General features: G+C 58.1%; 4 protein-coding genes and 1 pseudogene across 4 annotated transcripts; 1 reads left to right on the top strand and 4 right to left on the bottom strand.

Moving 5' to 3' along the window:
• Window positions 1-952: 952 nt before the first annotated feature.
• Window positions 953-1915, bottom strand: LOC104574467 (olfactory receptor 51Q1-like). The gene has a single exon (XM_010221728.2). It carries the CDS (start codon window positions 1913-1915, stop codon window positions 953-955), a length of 963 nt encoding a protein of 320 aa, XP_010220030.2.
• Window positions 1916-4704: 2789 nt separating this feature from the next.
• Window positions 4705-5652, bottom strand: LOC148591426 (olfactory receptor 52R1-like). Its single transcript, XM_088537600.1, has one exon. The coding sequence runs from the start codon at window positions 5650-5652 to the stop codon at window positions 4705-4707; it is 948 nt and encodes a 315-aa protein (XP_088393726.1).
• A 4263-nt stretch (window positions 5653-9915) lies between these two features.
• Window positions 9916-11458, top strand: LOC148591425 (folate receptor alpha-like). Its single transcript, XM_088537578.1, has 4 exons — window positions 9916-10080; window positions 10242-10430; window positions 10790-10925; window positions 11142-11458. Exons 1-4 carry the CDS (start codon window positions 9943-9945, stop codon window positions 11456-11458), a joined length of 780 nt encoding a protein of 259 aa, XP_088393704.1. The 5' UTR covers window positions 9916-9942.
• Window positions 11459-13769: 2311 nt separating this feature from the next.
• LOC148591424 (olfactory receptor 51Q1-like) lies at window positions 13770-14733 on the bottom strand (annotated as a pseudogene).
• A 2251-nt stretch (window positions 14734-16984) lies between these two features.
• On the bottom strand, window positions 16985-17926 carry LOC148591423 (olfactory receptor 52R1-like). Its single transcript, XM_088537604.1, has one exon. It carries the CDS (start codon window positions 17825-17827, stop codon window positions 16985-16987), a length of 843 nt encoding a protein of 280 aa, XP_088393730.1. The 5' UTR covers window positions 17828-17926.
• Between the last annotated feature and the right edge of the window lie 2640 nt (window positions 17927-20566).

Here is a 20566-nt window from a genome sequence, read left to right as displayed (position 1 = left end):
CATTTGAAACAAAATTGAGGGGCTTTCAATTTGCTGCTTGCTATGGTATTGAGGGGAAGAAGGACTTTATTGTTCCCAGCTCTTCCCCTGCTCTGTGGCTATCTCAGCATCTTGACCAACAGCACTGGCCTTTAGCAAGAGGCTCATGGCATAGACCATTGCTTTGCCCCAGGACGTTTAAGCCACCCTGCTGCCTCCTTGAGCTCCAATCTCACTGGTGTGTTTCTTACACACACACACACATCCACATGTCCCACAGACACAGCAGGACCCACACTTGCCCAGAAGAGAGTGGTGCTTGCCCAGTTTGCCAGCACTTTACTAAGGAGAGAGGAGGGACTGAAGGGTGAGCAGGTGCAGAGGCTGAGCAGAGCCATGAAGGGAGTGGCCTCTGCTAGCACAGTTCTCCATTCCTCTTGGCTTGATCATTTCTGTTCCAACCCCAGCCCTGACATTCCGCCTGGCATCATAAATCTTGGACAAGGCCAAGATTCCCTTCTTGGATCCCCGCATTCCCCTTCCCTCCACACTCCACAAAAATGCCATGCCATTTTCTATCCAGTACACCACCAGAATTTGTGCAGCATTCAGGAAAGGGATTCTCATGATAAAGAGGGCCAGGGGGATTTGAAAGCAGGGGAAGGTCTTGCTCATGCAACTCTGGTGCTTTGAGGAGCAAGGGATTCCCAGGGATGAGGTTCCGTGGTTTCCCTGCCTGTTTGTTGCTCCTCTCATCACAGTCTGACTGTGATCCAGCTATACTGAGATGTGTGGTCACCCAGCAGAGCCCCGATGTGTCATACGGGATCAGCGGAGAGGAAACGGGAGCATTTTCAAATGGGGGACGTGCAGTGGGAGAGGTGTGCAACGGAGAAGCTGCCTTGGTCCATGGCACAGCCCTACTTCTCACCAGGTCTCTGCCCCCAAGCTGGGATCTGTCCCTGCACGTCCCTCACATTCCCTTCCCCATGCAAAGCTGCCTTGGCATGAGGACTCTGAGGACACCCCTGCGGATTTGCTTGGTCTTAATGCTGTAGATGATGGGGTTGAGCACGGGGGGCACCAGCAGGTAGACGTTGGCCATGAGGATGTGCACGAGAGGGGAGGCATGTTTGCCAAAACGGTGCACCATGGACAAGCCAAGCATGGGGATGTAAAGGATGAGGACGGCCAGGATGTGGGACAAGCAGTTGTTTAAAACCTTGAGACGCTCCCCTGGGGATGCAGTGCTCACCACTGCCTTAGCAATCAGGATATAGGACACAAGGATGAGCACTGGGTCTAATGTGAGGATGAGAAAGGCTAAAGCAAGGCCATAAAAGTAACTGAATTTGATGTCTCCACAAACCAGCTTGATCAAATCCTGATGCAGGCAGTAGGGGTGGGAGAGCACGTGGGATGGACAGAATGGCAACCTTCTTAATACTGGAACTGCAGGAATAGCTGCAAAGATGCATCTGCACAGGACAGCCAGTCCAATCTTGGTTGTCCTGGTACCACTGAGGATGGAGGAGTACCTCAGTGGGTAACAGATGGCCACGTAGCGATCACAGGCCATGGCCAGAAGCACTGAGGACTCCAAGAAGGAGAAAACATGAATGAAAAAACATTGAGCCAAGCAAGCATCAAAACCAATCTCCCTAGCATTAAACCAGTGAATGCTCGTCATGGTTGGCAGGGTAGACAGGGACAACCCCAAATCTGTGGTGGCCAGCATGGAGAGGAATTGGTACATGGGCTTGTGGAGGCTGGGATCAGTCCTGGTGACGTACAGGATGGAGGAGTTGCCCAGAAGTGAAACAACGTAAAGGAAAGTGAAGGAAAGCGAGAGCCAGATACCGAACCTTTTGTGCCCAGAGATGCCCGTGAGGATAAATGTGATCTGGGTAGATGTGGAGTTGTTGAGAGGCATCATGTGCTGGAGGTGGTCTGCAGTGGAAGAGAAATATGAAAGAAATCACAGCGTGTGGAGGCTTGTTCAAAGACAATAGTACCTTCTTAGCAGATAGTTAACCACAAGGATGTCAGTCTTTGCCGCAGAAGGGGGACAGAGCCGAAAGAGGAGCCCTGCAGAACACCTCCCCCTGCCCCGTGTGAGGAGTGTCTTGTCAGAAGAAAAGAAACAAAGCCAGGACAACCGTGCAGGTGGCCACATGCTGATTGGTTCTAAGCTTGGTAACACTTGTGTTAAGAAATTATAAAAAGAAGTTGGTTTGGAAATAAAGTTGTCTCACTCTGCACTCCAGACTGAGTCTGTTTCTTCACAAGGTGCAACAACAGCGTGAAGAGTAATGCTAGGAGGACTGAGCAAAGGCATGAATATGAATGCAGAGCACAAGAAACACCAGTGTCTGGCACAGATGGGCACTGGACACTGCTGCCATCAGGTGCTGGACAGCTCAGCTCAGGACTTAGGGGAGATAAAGGACCATTCATAGGAGACAGCTCTCACATATAGAGCAGTTTATTTTGCTCTATATGTTCTATGCTCTGCGTAGCACAAGCTCCAGGAATATAACCTGGCCTTCAGGAAGAGCACATGCCACATGAAAGAAGGCCTATATGCATGAACTATGGGAAATTTGGGAAGGAAGCCTCTATTTTAGGTCTGTTTATTATCCCCAGATCCTTCATTTCAGTGCCAAAAGAGCTTCTCTTTTAGATGTCCTTCTCTAAGGAAGTGGGTCAAGGCTGTGTGCCCTGGGCATTAGGTGTCATTGGGCAAGACAAGATGCCTTTCATGGGCTCACTCAGACACCAGAGCTGCCTCCTCTGCTGGGAGAGGTGGCTCCTCTGTCAGATTGAGGGGAGCCTGCGCTTCTGCTGTCTGGGGCCAAGGACTCCAGCAGCTCAGCTCACATATTGTACTGACTATAAGAAATTAGGGTCCATAAGAGCTATGCAGAAAAGGGTGATTCTGAATGTGCAGATGCAGCAGCAAGAGGAAAAAAGTATTTTAAACAGCAAATAGAAAATAGAAGTCGGAGCCTAGAGATATAGACTAAAAAAAAATCTGCAAGAGGAGCACACCTGTAGGATGGCAGGCAGAGCAAGAGGGTGACCTGTCTGGAAGTGCAGGAGCTTTTGGCAGGGTGGGAGATCTGTCTGCAGGAGGAGGAACCCTCAAAGAAAAAGGGAGAACCTGGGCAGCCCCCACCACCCCCAGTAGTGCCACACAGAGGCAGTACCTGAATCCCGTGTGCAGACAGGATCTCTGGTCTCTGCAGAGGGGAACAGCACGGCTGAGGGCAGGAACTAGCAGCAGCAGCGGCAGTGGGGCCAAGCGGCAGCGCGGAGCTGCCTCGCGCGGCCCCTGTGCTCAGGAGAGCCCAGAGATGCAGCTGGCGGGGCCGGGGGAAGGTGCGGTGGGAAGAACTGGTGTCTCTGGCTGCGATGCTCTCCCTTGGGCAGCGCTCGCGCACACGCTGCCAGGCCAGCACCTCCTGGAAGGGAGGAGAGAGCCCCGCAGAGCCTCATGCGCGGGGCTGCCACCACAGGGTCTCTTGTAGCCCTTGGCAAGGCCCTGGGCAGCCCAGCATGACGTGCCGGCCCCAGGAGGGGGATGAGGGCACACAGGCTGGGGCAGCAGTGCCTGGTGCCTCCTGAGAGCAGCCCCGTGCAGCACGTCTCCCGCGCAGAGCCGCGTGCGGAGCGGGGCCAGGGCTGCACGCCCCATGCAGGGATGCACGGGATGCCCTGGGGATGCGGCGACGCCTCCTCTGCCTTCAAGGGGACAGAGCCGCTCTCCAAGCAGGGCCGTGCCCTGATGCTCTGGCTGTGCGTGGGCAGCCTGGGAGCTCGCACGGCTTCAGCTCCTGAGAGAGGGGCCCCGCTGCTCCCGCTGCTGCGCTCTGCTCTCCAGGCCACGGGCCCGCGGCTTTCTGCCCCCTCCCCGTGCAGGGGCGATAGGTGCAGCTCCGCGCTGCCTGGCCCAGGTGTCCTGGAGGGTGGTCTTGCTGCTCAGGCACACGTGGCATCAGGGTCCTTCCTTGGGGCAGGGACAGAGGCACCTCCAGCACCTGGTGGGACTGTGGAAGGTGCCACGTGATGGGTGCCGGGGCCAGGGCAGCTGGGAAAGCTTTGGCTGGGGCTGCGGCGAGCCTGGCTGTCCCTTGGGCACAGCCGTGCTCTGCCAGCACCTGGGCACACATCACCCAGCCCTGGGCCTCACACACGGCCAAGGACGTGGGGAGCTGGGAGCAGCGCGTGATGCTGTGGGTGCTGCCGCCCAGCAAGGGCAGAGCGGGTGCCCCGCATGTCCTGTGCACGCACTGGTGGCCATGGTGTGCTGCAGGGAGGGGTGTCACCAGTGGGTCTGAACGGCCCCTTGAGCCCCCTATGAAAGGACCAGGACCAAGGACAGCACCCACTTGTCATCCATGGTGCTGAAGGTGCTCAGGTGACATCTGTAGCTATTGCCTGTCTGGTGTTACATACACACACACATATATATATAAAGACATGGACAATATTAGTCCCGAAATATCATCAGAGGAGGAAGGGATCAGAGGGCCTGCCATTCTGCATGAAAACACACACACGTGCAGGCACTTCACGTCCACCCTGCACAGTGAACACAGGGCAGTGCAGCTTTATGAAGGTCCCAGAAAGGGTTTTCCATGCAGGGAAGTGCAACAAACCAACACTCAGCTACCACAGTGACTGACACCTGCTCCTTGTGGGTAAGATTTCACAGGAGGCTGCTCAGGTTCCCTTTTGCTGGAAGAGCAGGACCACCCTGTCACGGATCTGCTTGGTTCTCACCCCATAAACTATGGGGTTTAACATGGGGGGCAGCAGCAGGTAGACAATGGCCAAAACTATATGGACATGGTGAGGGATGCTCTGCCCAAAGCGGTGGGTAAGGAAGGTGAAGAGGGCAGGCGTGTAAAAGGCCAGCATGACACAGACATGGGATGCACAGGTTCTGAAGGCCTTGAGCCTTGCCTCCGTGGATGGCAGCCTCAATACTGCTCGGAGGATCATGGTGTAGGACACAAATATCAGCATCACATCAAATACCACCACCAAAAAGACTGCAGAGAGTCCATAAATGACATTGACTCTGGTGTCCCCACAGGCCAGCTTCACCACGGCCATGTGCTCACAGTAGGCATGGGAGATGACATTGTTCTGGCAGAAGGACAACCTGTGCAGCAAGAAGCAGACGGGAATGAGCAGGATAACCCCACGCGCCAGCACCAGGCTCCCAAGTGTCACTACCACAGGCACAGAGAGGATGCTGGAGTGCCGCAGGGGGTAGCAGATGGCAACATAGCGGTCCAAGGCCATGGCCATGAGCACGCCCGACTCCACTGTCGAGAAGGTGTGGATGAAGAAGACCTGAAGAAGGCAGGAGGGAAAGCTGATCTCCCTGGAGCCCAGCCAGAAGATGCTGAGCATTTTGGGTAGGCAGGATGTGGAGAGGACCAGGTCAGTGAAGGCCAGCATGGCCAGGAAGAGGTACATGGGCTCATGCAGACTTGGCACGGTCTTGATGAAGACCAGAAGGGTGATGTTCCCCACCACGGCAATGGCATACATCATGCTGAAGGGGAAGGCGATCCAGAACTGCTCCTTCTCCAGCCCAGGGATGCCGACCAGCAGGAAAGAAGGATGCTGGGAGAAGGTCGTGGTGTTCAGAAATGACATGGAATGCTTTTTGCCTCCTACCAGTATTTGGCCCATGATGCTGCTGGGCATGAGCATCAAGAACCTGTAAAGGAGCACATTTGTCAGCGGGCAGCAGAGCAGCAGGGTTCCTGCTCACGCTGAGACTTGCCTAGGGCCAGGTACTTGTCTGGCCAAGGGAAGGCCATGGGAATGGATTCTCTTCCCTTTGCCAATGTCCATGGCTTGTCCAGGACCACAAGGCATTGAATTCATGCAGGTGTTTCTAGTGGCCTGTGTCATCCAAATATCCACATAGCCAGGGGAGGCTAAGGAAAAGTGAGGGTTCCCCCTGGGATGTATGGGATGGAAGCAGTATAGTTAGGCTTGCAGCCTGGTCACCGCAGCCTCCTCTCATCCCCACAATCTGCAGCACCTCGGGTCTTTTTTAGGTCTTTTTGGTTCCCCACATGCAGGGACAAAGACCCCGGGGAGCAAGTTCACAGCTCATAAGGAATCAGTGAGTGACTCCTCAACATGCGGGGATGCTCCTCGGGAGGAGCCGCCGTGCTGACACACGGGCTGGCAGGGCTGCGAGCGGAGAAAGGAGGAAAAGGCTGTTGGAAGAATGCGGGAAAGCCCTGCAGGGCAGGATAGGGCGGAGCGGGCGGCAGAGGCCGCGCAGGAGGCGGCGCTGCGCGGCGGGGCAGGAGCCGGGTCCGGGTCCGGGTCCGGGTCCGGGCAGGCGGCCCCGTGGCCAGGAGCCCCGGGGGCCCCGTCCCCGCCCGCAGCTCCGGGCCGCGGCTGCGGGGCCGGCGCTGCAGCCGCCCCGAGGGGCCGGGGCCGGGGCCGGGGCCGGAGCGGAGGCTGCGCAGGAGGCGGGAGGAGCCGCCCCCCGGCAGAGCAGCCCCGTGCGCGGCCCGAGCGCGCCGAGGCGGCTCCCGGCGGGGCCGAGCGGGCGGGCCCGGGCGGAGCCGGGGGCGCCGGGCAGAGCGCCGAGCTGCGGGGCACACGCGGCTCCGGGGCTGGCGGAGCGGCCGCGGCGCCGGCGCTCGCTGCTTCCGCGCAGCCTCCCGAGCGCGCCGGGACGCGGCCCCGGCCCCGAGCGCGGCTCTGGCCGCCGTGGCCGGGCAGCGAGGAGCGGAGCGGAGCGGAGCGGGGGAGGCGGCAGCGGCCGCAGAGCCGCGCGCTGCTCCCGGCTCCGCTGCCCGCGGGGAGCCGCCGGGAGCCGCTGGCCGGCGCCGCTCCTCGGCCCTGGGCACAAAGTGGCCGCAGGAGCCCAGACAGCGTGTGCGGGGCAGCGGGGGGACGTCGGGCCACAGCCCCTGCAGCCTGGCGTGCCTGTGCAAGGCGAGGGGCTGTCCCTGGTGGCCATCCCGCCCTTGCCGGCCCTGCAGCGCTGTCCCTCTTTGCGGAGGGATTCGCTCTCCCCACGAGCGCCGTGAGCAAGGCGCAGAGCTGCCAGGAGCTCGTCCTCCGGGCGGCCAGGGGAGGCAGAGCGCAGCAGCAAGGCCGGGGCACCACAGGGCTCCTTTGGGCAGCAGCGCGTAGCGCAGCCGCAGCGCCCAAGGCGGGGGGCAGGCGGGCGCGGAGCTCTCACCTGTGCCCTGCTCGTGGGGCTCTGCTGCGCGGGGAGGAGCGGAGCTGCGGCAGGAGGAGCCGCTGCCCAAGCGGCGGCAGCGGGAGCTTTTGAGCAGGCGGCCGAGGCTCCCTGGAGGGCTGGGACGCACAGGGAGCTGCAAGCCCCAGCCGTCCCCGCGCTGTGGATAGGGACCGGCTGCAGCCAGGCCCTTTAATTGCCCAGGCCCGCAGAGCCCAGGATGCTCGAGGAGGGACTTGCAGTGGTCCCTGCACATGCACAAGGTGGGGGTGCGGGGCAGGACACGCAAGTCCTTCTCCTTTTGTTGTAAGGAGCTTGGTGGTGCCCTCTGCTTGCTGAGTCCCCTCTGTCATTCACAGCAGTGAGGTGCCCCTGCTCCAGTGCTACCTGCCCTTGGCCACTCTGCTCGCGTGGCAGCTTCTCCTCTTGTGCTGAAGCACTGCAAGTCACTGCAGCTCCATGGATTTCACAATGAAATACCCATGCTTTTACCTCTTCAATAATCCTTATCAAGAGGAAATACTCACTGATAAAGAGGAAGATTAAGGATATAGAAATAAAAAGCAAGCAAAATGAGCATCCAGACTCATGTCTTGGCTTGCAAGCACACAGGGCAGTTGGCATCTTAGACAGAGAGAGATCAGTCCTGAGCAGCATGGGCAGAAACTGGCACAGGGGCTTGCACAGGCTCAGATCCAATGTGGTGGCTCAGGGGCTTGTGCAGCTGCCCCCAAACAGGCCATTGGGAGCAGAAGAGGGGCTGAAGAGGCAGTTGTGCCCATCTGGCCGAGGGCTGCTGTCCGCATGGACGCCTTGAAGTGGCAGAAAAGTGCAGCACTGATGTCTGCTTATCTGAAGAGCAGTGATTACAAGTGGTGTTTTTTGTCATTTAATCTTTTTAAAGTGGTAAAGAATACACATGCAGGCTGGCAATGCAGACCCACAGCTGTGAACATCTCACCCATTAGAGAAATGCAGAACAGTAGATGGACAGAAATATTTATTAGGGATTACAAAGGGAAGAATAAACATTGGATATACAGAACTGCACCACACACAGGAAATCTCCATGTTGTGTTAGACTATGAAAACCCCAGTTACCCTGGCAATACATTCTGGGCTTTCTTTACAAGATGTGTGCCCATTTGGCCACAGCCCCCACCCGCCTGTGCCATGGAGAACAGGGATCCTGCTGGGACTGCAGGGAGTGCAGAATGGCACCGAGCTCACGTGTATGCCCCAAACCAAAGTAGATAGCGGGAATTCCTTGTGAAGGAGGAGAAAACTAAGCACGAAGGGCCTTGTGTGTCTGCGACACTTGTGCAGTTGTGTCTCCGTGGCGGAAGGGAAGCCCTGCCACAAGGCACGAGCAGACTGGGCCTCTCCAGCATGGAAAGGAGGCAGCTGAGGGCAGATGTGATGCAGCTGGCACAGGCACGGAGCAGATGGATGGGGAATCACTGCTCCCTGCAAATCCGAGAGCCAGAGGCGTGAAGAAGGAACACAGCACGTGGCTGGTTGGGAGCAAACGCATTGAGGTGGGATTGAGGACACAGGCCGTCCTGAGGCTGCATCAATTGCTAGAAGAGGGTCTTGTGGAGCTGAAGCCTCTCAGGAGGGACACTGGAAAGAGGGTCTGCTCAGGGGATGCCTTCCTGCCCCCAATTCAGGGCTGTCACTGAAGAATCTAGCATGGCAAGGCAACAGGCACGTGCCAAGGGGTCCTGCAATCAAACCTGCCTTTTGGCCCCCTTATAGTGCTCCGGCCTTTGCAGCAAGGCTTTTGGTTTCCTCTCATGATCTGGCCTTAATTTGGTTTTGAGTTTGGGAGTTCCCAGCCTTCCTCTCAGACAAGAGCACTTCTTTGTGCACCTTGGGTTCTGACATGAGCACTGCTCCTCTTGTCTTTATTTCTTGGGGAGAGCTGTCTTTCAGAGCAAGCCACTCAAGGGTCTCCCCAAGGGAGAGACCAGAGCACAGCTGTCCCTAAAGCCCTGCTCAAAGGTGATGCTGCTAAACCTCGTTAAGCCTAGGAGTCCTTCCAGGTGCTTCCAGCATCTGTGTTAGGAGACTTTCCTATTAAAGCTGAGCCCTGGCTGCTGGAGTTCAGGGTGCTTTTGGGTGTTTCTGGTGGAGGTGTTGGAGGGTCTCCTCTTGCTTGGTGAGCTTGGGGCTCTTTCTTTAGTTTGTTCTTTGGCTGTTCTCCAGTGTAGCCGCTTCTGCAGCGTGTGGTTTCTTTAGTTCAGTAGTTGTTGTTTTCCCCTGTGTCATTGCTAGCAGTGCAGTCTGTAATGTTTCCTTTCTGTGCTTTGCAAGCCTTGTCTTCAAAGCAGTACTTGACTGTGTTGTTGTGCCCTGCCAAGGCAGGGGAGGGAGGAGCTTTCCTTAGTGGATGTGGGGGCCTCTTGCAGCTGGTGGTGCAGGCAGGGCCCTGGCCTGCTGCTGCTTTTAGCTGTTCTCCTCTGCTTTTCAGTGTTTCCTCCTGGAGCCCTAGCTAAAAAGCATCCCCAGCTTGGGGGTGGCTGGCTGGTGTGAGCTTTGGGTTGTGAGAGCTCTGAGCTTGAGCAGGGAGGTGGCTTAAGGGAAAAGGGATCCCCCATGGAAGGGATCTGATGCAGCCCTGTGTTGATGGTGGTGGTGCCTTGTGCAGCCTCTGCCCTGCAGCTCCTGGTCACACTGTCCCCTGCTGTCCCCTAGTCTGTGCAGCTCTGCTGCTCCCCTGCCCTGTGGAGATGGCCCTGGGGCAGGTGCTGCTTGTTGTGCTGGCCGCGTGCTCCGTGACGGCCACCAAGGAGCAGCTGCTGAACGTCTGCATGGATGCCAAGCACCACAAGAGGCAGCCTGGCCCGGAGGGGCTGCTCTATGGGCAGGTGCGATGCTGCTGGGCCTCAGGTGCCCTTGGGTGGCTGCGCATGGGCAGGTGCTGGAGCCCTGTGGGTGTCAGTGCAGGGAGCTGGTGCTGCAGCTGCCTGTGGCTGCTCCAAGCTGCAGCCTGCCCTTCCCCACGGGCTGCTCTGCTGCTCCGTTGCAGTGTTCCCCCTGGAAGGACAACGCCTGCTGCACGGCCAACACCAGCTCCGAAGCCCACAAGGAGCAGTCCTACCTGTACAAGTCCAACTGGAACCACTGTGGGCTCATGGCAGCCAAGTGCAAGCGGCACTTTGTGCAGGACACGTGCTTGTACGAGTGCTCGCCCAACCTGGGGCCGTGGATCGACCAGGTAGGGCCAGCCCTGCTGCCCCTGAGGGCTGTGGGGTTGTGCTGCTGCCAGGGGCTGTTCCGTGCTGGTGCCTCCTGGGGGCTGTGAGCTGCGTGGGGCCGGGCTGGCACGTGTGCCCTGGTGGCCTTTCCAGGCGAGAGGTGCCTTGGGCCAGGGTTTTGTGAGCGTGTCCCTAGGGCCAGGCAGGGTGGTGCAGGAGCTGCTCTTGATGGGGGCATGTGCGCTGGCCTGGCCCTGCTGGAGCTCAGGCCTGGAGGCCAGGGCCAAGGGTGGGCAGGGGCTGGGGCTGTGGCGCGCGCTGCAGCAGAGCCCCTGTGTGGATGGGCAGCAGCCCCGTGCGTGTCCCTGTGTCCTTGGAGGCCGAGAGCAGCTGGCGGCGGGAGCGCATCCTGCACGTGCCGCTGTGCAGGGAGGACTGCGAGGAGTGGTGGGAGGACTGCAAAGACTCGCTCACCTGCAAGGAGAACTGGCACAAGGGCTGGAACTGGGCCACGGGTGAGTGTCCCTGGAGCTGGGCACGTCCCTGCTCCCTGCCTGGGGCTCCGTGCTGGGAGCTGTCTTGGCTTGGGCATGTCGGGAGGCTGGTGGCCAAGCAGAGAGCACCCCAAGACGCAGCCTGGGCTGTGCCTCCTAGCGGGGCCTCCCGCGTGGGCGCAAGGGAGGAGCGGGAGGTGCTGGCTCATGTGGCTCTGGTGCTGTGTCCCCCCTCAGGAACGAACCGCTGTCCTTGGGGCTCCCCGTGCAGGCCCTTCTGGCAGGTGTTCCCCCGCGCGGCCGACCTGTGTGAGAAGATCTGGTCCCACTCGTACAAATACAGCACGGAGCAGCGGGGCAGTGGGCGCTGCATCCAGCTGTGGTTTGATCCTGCGCAGGGCAACCCCAATGCGCTCGTGGCCAAATACTACGCTTGGAAGAAGAGATCCTCTCCTGCTCACGTGACCGACGTGAGCCCTGGGGCGAGCGGCCCATCCGTGTGTGCTCTGCCGTGGTGGGTCCTGCTGCCTCTGGTCCTTGTGCTGGTGCCCTAGGGCCCTGGGCTGGTGGCATCTGCCATGGCTCTCCCAAGGGCCTTGGCTTGCTCCCCCTGGAGAAGGGGAATGCCCAGGCTGTTGTGGGAGTGGAGATGGCCTGGAAAACCCTCAGCTCTGTCTGCAGTCTTTGTATCCACCAGGAAATGTTTGTCATGGGTTTTGCTGTTCTTGCAGCTTGATATGTGCCTCTCCTTGCAGTGAGAGGGGGAAGGTCTCTCTTTCCCTGCCCTCCTTCCCAGACCTCAGAGGCTGATGTGGAGCTCTGGGTGGTACCCTCATGCCTGGGGATGTCCTGTGCTGGGCAGGAGCCTGCTCTGACTACCCTTTTCTTGTAGCAAGGGGATGGAGCACAGAGAGTGATGGTTACTGCTGCTCAACTGGCACTTCTCAGTGCTGCTCTGTTGCCCATGGGTATTTCTCAGTGCTACCTCATTTTGTTGGAGTTGTAGCTCTCTCTCTTCACAATAAATAACCCCCTGTTTCTGCTGTCTCTGTAATGAGGTTCTATGGCTGCACTGCATTGGGTTTAGTAACTGCTAAACAAATATTCCAGGCATATGGCTATGACTAAAGCAAGGGCTGTTACTGATATAGGGGAGGAGGAGTGGGTCAGGGCCTGAAGGTGAATGTAAATGGAACTAGAGAGCCTGCTGACCCCAGTGCTGAGGCTCTGCAGCTCATTACAAAGTCTGTGGCCTGTTCCAAGCATCAGCCAGACTGTGTTAGTGCACTAATGAGTCTGGAGCTGCCTCTGAGCCTTGGAGTCCCTTAGGGAGGTCATGAGTGTTTGGCTACAGGACAAGCAGAGAGAACCCCAGGGACCCTGGGAGAGCACCTCCTCTCTTGTTCTTTTCCCTGTAAGAATTACTTAAGGCCCTTTACACTAGAGCGTAGAGCAGGGTCTTTCCTTGATGCAGAGAACAGGAATGTGATAAAGCATAGAGGGCCAATGCTGTTTCTTCCACCTCCTCCTTTGAAATGCTTGATTGCTCCATCCCTCCATCTTTTTATTTAAACAAGTGAAGAGACTTTTTAAACAAAAAGGGGGGCCCTGCTCTTGGCTTTCGGGGATGACAGACATTATTGTCCCCAGGTTCTCCCCTGCTCTGTGGTTATCTCAGCAGCTTGACCAACACAGGGGCAGTGCTGGCCTTTAGCAAGAAGCCCCAAGGCATAGACCTGTCCAAGCCTGGGTGAGCAGAGGAGCCCCCTTTAGCCCTCAGGAGGGTGCTGGGCACACAGGGTAATTGGGTAGGCAGGTGGCAACAGGGAGCTGGGCAGTTCCTGCTAGGAAGACCCCAGGGACTAGGTCAGCTTGTTGTTGCTCTGCAGACCTCCCCAATCCCAGCGGGTGGACCAGCTTGGCAAGTTCCTTCTCCATCCTGTTCCTGAGGATGGCAGCTTGGGCAAACCCTCATGGGCCTCTCTGCTAGCTGCTCCCCAGGCCTTTGGTCCCCTTGACCCTCAGTGCCTCCCTACCAGCCCCACACTTACCTCCCTCCCAGTGCTTTGTCCCAGGACCTTCCAGCCACCTTGCTGCCTCCTTGAGCTCCATCCTCACTGGTGTGTTTCTTACACACACACACATCCACATGTCCCACAGACACAGCAGGACCCACACTTGCCCAGAAGAGAGTGGTGCTTGCCCAGTTTGCCAGCACTTTACTAAGGAGAGAGGAGGGACTGAAGGGTGAGCAGGTGCAGAGGCTGAGCAGAGCCATGGAGGGAGTGGCCTCTGCTAGCACAGTTCTCCATTCCTCTTGGCTTGATCATTCCTGTTCCAACCCCAGCCCTGTCTCTCCACCTGGTATGATAAATCCTGAACAAGGCCAGGATTCCCTTCTTGGATCCCCGCACTCCCCTTCCATCCACACTCCACAAAAATCCCATGCCCTTTTCTATCCAGTACACCACCAGAATTTGTGCAGCATTCGGTAGAGGGATTCTCATGATGAAGAGCACTGGGGGGGATTTCAAAGCAGGAGAAGGTCTTGCTCACCCATCTCTGGTGCTTTGAGGAGCAAAGGATTCCCAGGGATGAGGTTGGCTGTTTTCCCCACTTGTTCCTTTCTCCTCTGATTGCTCATTGGCCTTTGTGACTTTTGAAGCCACCATGATCCAGCTATCCTGAGATGTCTGTTCACCCAGCAGAGCCCCCACTATGTAACAGAGGGCAGCGCAGAGGAAACAGGAGCATTTTCATGTGAGGGACATGCAGTGGGAGTCGAAAAGCTGCCTTGGTCCATGGCACAGCCCTACTTCTCACCAAGTCTCTGCCCCCAGGCTGAGATCTGTCCCTGCACATCCCTCACATTCGCTTCCCCATGCAAAGCTGCCTTGGCATGAGGACTCTGAGGACACCCCTGCGAATCTGCTTGGTCTTAATGCTGTAGATGATGGGGTTGAGCACGGGGGGCACCAGCAGGTAGACATTGGCCATGAGGATGTGCACGAGAGGGGAGGCATGTTTGCCAAAACGGTGCACCATGGACAAGCCAAGCATGGGGATGTAAAGGATGAGGACGGCCAGGATGTGGGACAAGCAGTTGTTTAAAACCTTGAGGCGCTCCCCTGGGGATGCAGTGCTCACCACTGCCTTAGCAATCAGGATATAGGACACAAGGATGAGCACTGGGTCTAATGTGAGGATGAGAAAGGCTATAGCAAGGCCATAAAAGTAACTGAATTTGATGTTTCCACAAACCAGCTTCATCAAATCCTGATGCAGGCAGTAGGGGTGGAGAGCACCTGGGATGGACAGAATGGCAACCTTCTTAATACTGCAACTGCAGGGGTAGTTGCAATGACACATCTGCACAGGACAGCCAGTCCAATCTTGGTTGTCCTGGCACTGGTGAGGATGGAGGAGTATCTCAATGGGTAGCAGATGGCCACATAGCGATCAAAGGCCATGGCCAGAAGCACTGAGGACTCCAAGAAGGAGAAAACATGAATGAAAAAACATTGAGCCAAGCAAGCATCAAAACCAATCTGTCTGGCATTAAAACCAGTGAATGCTCATCACGGTTGGCAGTGTAGACAGAGACAACCCCAAATCTGTGGTGGCCAGCATGGAGAGGAATTGGTACATGGGCTTGTGGAGGCTGGGATCAGTCCTTGGTGACGTACAGGATGGAGGAGTTGCCCAGAAGTGAAACAACATAAAGGAAAGTGAAGGAAAGTGAGAGCCAGATACCGAACCTTTTCTGCCCAGAGATGCCCGTGAGGATAAATGTGAACTGGGTAGATGTGGAGTTGTTGAGAGGCATCATGTGTTGAAGGAGGTCTGCAGTGGAAGAGAAATGTGAAAGAAATCACAGTGTTAGAGTAATGCTAGGAGGACTGAGCAAAGGCATGAATGAAACACAAGAAACACCAGTGTCTGGCACAGATGGGCACTGGACACTGCTGCCATCAGGTGCTGGACAGCTCAGCTCAGGACTTAGGGGAGATAAAGGACCATTCATAGGAGACAGCTCTCACATATAGAGCAGTTTATTTTGCTCTATATGTGCTATGCTGTGCGTAGCACAAGCTCCAGGATTATAACCTGGCCTTCAGGAAGAGCACACGCCACATGAAAGTAGGTCTATACGCATGAACTATGGGAAATTTGGGAAGGGAGGCTCTATTTTAGGTCTGTTTATTATCCCAAAATCCTTCATTTCAGTGCCAAAAGAGCTTCTCTTTTAGATGTCCTTCTCTAACTAAGTGGGTCAAGGCTGTGTGCCCTGGGCATTAGGTGTCATTGGGCAAGACAAGATGCCTTTCATGGGCTCACTCAGACACCATAGCTGCCTCCTATGGAGGGGAGGCTCCTGCAGAGCTTCCTACAAGCCCAGCTGATCCCTCCTGCCTGCCCCGGCACTGGATCCAGAGCCAGGCAGGGAAGAGGCAGCTCAGTGCTGCCTGCGAGAGGGAGGAAAAGGAAAAGCTCCTTAGTGAAAGGACTCACGAGAGAGTTATTTTTCCTCCGTGCTTCCTTTTCCACAAAATGTGGCAAACAGAGAGGGCTTGAAGCACCCTGTGACTAAATAAAAGCCCTCAATGCAGCAAAAGCGGCCTGGCAAATAGGAAATGTTGCTGTGCGTTCAGATTAAGAGGAGTCTGTGCACTTGCTGTGTTGGTCCAAGGGCTCCAGTAGCTCAGCTCACATATTGTACTGACTATAAGAAATGAGGGTCATGCAGAAAGGGGTGAATCTGTGCAGATGCAGCAGGAATAAGGAAAAAAGGTCATTGATTAGAAATAGGAAGTTTGAAGTCTGAGCCTAGAGATACACACTAAATAAGAGCTGCAAGAGGAGCACACTTGTAGGATGGCAGGCACAGCAAGAGGGTGACCTGTCTGGAAGCGCAGGAGCTTTTGGCAGGGCGGGAGATCTGTCTGCAAGAGGAGGAAACCTGAAAGGAGAGGGGAGAACCTGGGCAGCCCCCACCACCCCCAGTAGTGCCACACAGAGAGGCAGTACCTGAATCCCGTGTGCAGACAGGATCTCTGGTCTCTGCAGAGGGGAACAGCACGGCTGAGGGCAGGAACTAGCAGCAGCAGCGGCAGTGGGGCCAAGCGGCAGCGCGGAGCTGCCTCGCGCGGGCCCTGTGCTCAGGAGAGCCCAGAGATGCAGCTGGCGGAGCCGGGGGAAGGTGCGGTGGGAAGAACTGGTGTCTCTGGCTGCGATGCTCTCCCTTGGGCAGCGCTCGCGCACACGCTGCCAGGCCAGCACCTCCTGGAAGGGAGGAGAGAGCCCCGCAGAGCCTCACGCGCGGGGCTGCCGCCACAGGGTCTCTTATAGCCCTTGGCAAGGCCCTGGGCAGCCCAGCGTGACGTGCCGGCCCCAGGAGGGGGATGAGGGCACACAGGCTGGGGCAGCAGTGCCTGGTGCCTCCTGAGAGCAGCCCCGTGCAGCACGTCTCCCGCGCAGAGCCGCGTGCGGAGCGGGGCCAGGGCTGCACGCCCCATGCAGGGATGCACGGGATGCCCTGGGGATGCGGCGACGCCTCCTCTGCCTTCAAGGGGGCAGAGCCGCTCTCCAAGCAGGGCCGTGCCCTGATGCTCTGGCTGTGCATGGGCAGCCTGGGAGCTCGCACGGCTTCAGCTCCTGAGAGAGGGGCCCCCACCAGAGGGTCTGAGTGGCCCCCTGAGCCACCTGTGACAGCGCAGGGACCAAGGACAGCAGCCACCTGCCAGCCATGGTGCTGCAGCTGCTCATCTGAAATCAGTAGCTACTGCATGTTTGGACTTTCATAGATGTATCCTTATTTTGACTAAATGAAATGTGTAATGGCAGTTCTCTCTCCCCAGACACCACCGAAGGAGGGAAGGATGAGGGGGCCTGAACTACTGCAGGAAAACACACACACGTGCAGGCACTTCACGTGCACCCTGCACAGTGAGCACAGGACAGTGCAGTTTTATGAAGGTCCCAGAAGGGGTTTCCCATACAGGAAGGGGCATCAAACCCACACTTGGCTAACACAGTGACTGACACCTGCTCCCTGTGGGTGAGATTTCACAGGAGGCTGCTCAGGTTCCCTTTCTGTGGAAGAGCAGGACCACCCTGTCCCGGATCTGCTTGGTTCTCACCCCATAAACTATGGGGTTTAACATGGGGGGCAGTAGCAGATAGACAATGGCCACCACTATGTGGACATGGTGAGGAATGCTCTGCCCAAAGCGATGGGTTAGAAAGGTGAAGAGGGCAGGGATGTAAAGGGTGAGCATGACACAGACATGGGATGCACAAGTGCTGAAGGCCTTGAGCCTTGCCTCTGTGGATGGCAGCCTCAATACTGCTCGGAGGATCATGGTGTAAGATACAAATATCAGCATCACATCAAACACTATCACCACAAATGCCACAAAGAGTCCATAAATGACATTGACTCTGGTGTCCCCACAGGCCAGCTTAACCACAGCCATGTGCTCACAGTAGGCATGGGAGATGACATTGTCCTGGCAGAAGGACAACCTGTGCAGCAGGAAGCAGACCGGACTCACCAGGATAACCCCACGTGCCAGCACCAGGCTCCCAAGCGTCACCACCACTGGCACAGAGAGGATGCTGGAGTGTTGCAGGGGGTGGCAGATGGCAACATAGCGGTCCAAGGCCATGGCCATGAGCACCCCTGACTCCACTGACGAGAAGGTGTGGATGAAGAAGAGCTGAAGAAGGCAGGAGGGAAAGCTGATCTCCCTGGAGCCCAGCCAGAAGATGCTGAGCATTTTGGGTAGGGAGGATGTAGAGAGGACCAGGTCAGTGAAGGCCAGCATGGCCAGGAAGAGGTACATGGGCTCGTGCAGACTTGGCACGGTCTTGATGAAGACCAGAAGGGTGATGTTCCCCACCACGGCAATGGCATACATCATGCTGAAGGGGAAGGCGATCCAGAACTGCTCCTTCTCCAGCCCAGGGATGCCGATCAGCACGAAAGAAGGATGCTGGGAGAAGGTGGTAGTGTTCAGAGATGCCACGGAATGCTTTTTGCCTCCTACCAGGGCTGGGTCCATGTTGCTGCTGGAAACAAACATCATGAATCTGTAAAAGCAGTGCCTTTGTCAGCGGGCAGCAGAGCAGCAGGTTCCTGCTCACGCTGAGACTCGCCTAGGGCCAGGTACTTGTCTGGCCAAGGGAAGGGCATGGGAATGGATTCTCTTCCCTTTGCCAGTTCCCATGGCTTGTCCAGATCCAAAAGGCATTGAATTCATGCAGGTGTTTCTAGTGGCCTGCGTCATCCAAATATCCACATAGCCAGGGGAGGCTAAGGAAAAGTGAGGGTTCCTCCTGGGGTGTATGGGATGGAAGCAGTATAGTTAGGCTTGCAGCCTGGTCACCGCAGCCTCCTCTCATCCCCACAATCTGCAGCACCTCGGACCTTTTTTAGGTCTTTTTGGTTCCCCGCATGCAGGGACAAAGCACCCGGGGAGCAAGTTCACAGCTCATAAGGAATCAGTGAGTGACTCCTCAACATGCGGGGATGCTCCTCGGGAGGAGCCGCCGTGCTGACACACGGGCTGGCAGGGCTGCGAGCGGAGAAAGGAGGAAAAGGCTGTTGGAAGAATGCGGGAAAGCCCTGCAGGGCAGGACAGGGCGGAGCGGGCGGCAGAGGCCGCGCAGGAGGCGGCGCTGCGCGGCGGGGCAGGAGCCGGGTCCGGGTCCGGGTCCGGGCAGGCGGCCCCGTGGCCAGGAGCCCCGGGGGCCCCGTCCCCGGCCGCAGCTCCGGGCCGCGGCTGCGGGGCCGGCGCTGCAGCCGCCCCGAGGGGCCGGGGCCGGGGCCGGGGCCGGAGCGGAGGCTGCGCAGGAGGCGGGAGGAGCCGCCCCCCGGCAGAGCAGCCCCGTGCGCGGCCCGAGCGCGCCGAGGCGGCTCCCGGCGGGGCCGAGCGGGCGGGCCCGGGCGGAGCCGGGGGCGCCGGGCAGAGCGCCGAGCTGCGGGGCACACGCGGCTCCGGGGCTGGCGGAGCGGCCGCGGCGCCGGCGCTCGCTGCTTCCGCGCAGCCTCCCGAGCGCGCCGGGACGCGGCCCCGGCCCCGAGCGCGGCTCTGGCCGCCGTGGCCGGGCAGCGAGGAGCGGAGCGGAGCGGAGCGGGGGAGGCGGCAGCGGCCGCAGAGCCGCGCGCTGCTCCCGGCTCCGCTGCCCGCGGGGAGCCGCCGGGAGCCGCTGGCCGGCGCCGCTCCTCGGCCCTGGGCACAAAGTGGCCGCAGGAGCCCAGACAGCGTGTGCGGGGCAGCGGGGGGACGTCGGGCCACAGCCCCTGCAGCCTGGCGTGCCTGTGCAAGGCGAGGGGCTGTCCCTGGTGGCCATCCCGCCCTTCCCGGCCCTGCAGCGCTGTCCCTCTTTGCGGAGGGATTCGCTCTCCCCACGAGCGCCGTGAGCAAGGCGCAGAGCTGCCAGGAGCTCGTCCTCCGGGCGGCCAGGGGAGGCAGAGCGCAGCAGCAAGGCCGGGGCACCACAGGGCTCCTTTGGGCAGCAGCGCGTAGCGCAGCCGCAGCGCCCAAGGCGGGGGGCAGGCGGGCGCGGAGCTCTCACCTGTGCCCTGCTCGTGGGGCTCTGCTGCGCGGGGAGGAGCGGAGCTGCGGCAGGAGGAGCCGCTGCCCAAGCGGCGGCAGCGGGAGCTTTTGAGCAGGCGGCCGAGGCTCCCTGGAGGGCTGGGACGCACAGGGAGCTGCAAGCCCCAGCCGTCCCCGCGCTGTGGATAGGGACCGGCTGCAGCCAGGCCCTTTAATTGCCCAGGCCCGCAGAGCCCAGGATGCTCCAGGAGGGACTTGCAGTGGTCCCTGCACATGCACAAGGTGGGGGTGCGGGGCAGGACACGCAAGTCCTTCTCGTTTTGTTGTACGGAGGTTGGTGGTGCCCTCTCCTTGCTGAGTCCCCTCTGTCATTCACAGCCCTTTTTTCTCTGAACTTGGGAGGAAAGTCGTCCCTGCAGCTACTGTGAGTTTAGTTCAAAAGTTCCAACACAAGCCAAAGCAGGAGAGGGGCCCCCTAGCCTACTAAAGCACAGAGAGAATGTGAAAGCGCATTGAAGCTCACATGGGGAGCTCTTCTTTATCCCTCCAGTGTCCTGCCCCGCGTCCTTGCACAAAGCAGGTAGTGCGGAATAGAGCTGGGAGGAAATCTGGCAGCTGAGGAAACAGCAGAAAGAGCTAATGTCTAATCACCCTTTTAGCCGAGAGGAGCTGAGACGAGTTCAGTGCAATTAGAACTGCTCTGCACCTCGCATCCCCAAGAGTCCCATGCAAGTGCCCGGGCCAGAAGCGGGTATGTGATGATTCTTGCAGCTAAGGGAAAGATTCGCACAAGGACGATAACGAGAATGAGTAGAGCATACATGACATTGACTCTGTTGTCCCCACAGGCCTGCTTCACCACAGCCATGTGCTCACATCAGGCGTGGAGGTGGTATTTTTCCAGAAGAATAGCCACCTGTGGAGCAGGAAGCAGATGTAATTCACCAGGACAACCGCACACACCAGCACCAGGCTCCCATGCATCACTACCATGAGCACTGAGTCATGAAGGACTCTCTTTCCTGCTGTACTATGGACAGAATTCCTACAATTTGATGTAGGATGTGGTTTTGCTCCTTCAACATGTTCACTGCTAATCAG

This window comes from Tinamus guttatus, unplaced genomic scaffold, assembly GCF_059628265.1.
Source record: "Tinamus guttatus ecotype Peru unplaced genomic scaffold, ASM5962826v1 Tinamus_guttatus_pri_ptg000817l, whole genome shotgun sequence".
Lineage (NCBI taxonomy): Eukaryota > Metazoa > Chordata > Aves > Tinamiformes > Tinamidae > Tinamus > Tinamus guttatus.
Note: the sequence above shows the minus strand (reverse complement) of the source record. Positions and strands in the feature narration are given on the sequence as shown.

What these genes read in the sequence shown, in the direction of transcription:
- LOC104574467 (XM_010221728.2), bottom strand. Translation starts at nt 1,915, where the DNA reads ATGATGCCTCTCAACAACTCCACATCTACCCAGATCACATTTATCCTC.
- LOC148591426 (XM_088537600.1), bottom strand. Translation starts at nt 5,652, where the DNA reads ATGTCATTTCTGAACACCACGACCTTCTCCCAGCATCCTTCTTTCCTG.
- LOC148591425 (XM_088537578.1), top strand. Translation starts at nt 9,943, where the DNA reads ATGGCCCTGGGGCAGGTGCTGCTTGTTGTGCTGGCCGCGTGCTCCGTG. An exon ending in AGGGGCTGCTCTATGGGCAG is followed by an intron (nt 10,081 to 10,241) that starts GTGCGATGCTGC and finishes GCTCCGTTGCAG; the next exon opens with TGTTCCCCCTGGAAGGACAA. An exon ending in GGGCTGGAACTGGGCCACGG is followed by an intron (nt 10,926 to 11,141) that starts GTGAGTGTCCCT and finishes GTCCCCCCTCAG; the next exon opens with GAACGAACCGCTGTCCTTGG.
- LOC148591423 (XM_088537604.1), bottom strand. Translation starts at nt 17,827, where the DNA reads ATGATGTATGCCATTGCCGTGGTGGGGAACATCACCCTTCTGGTCTTC.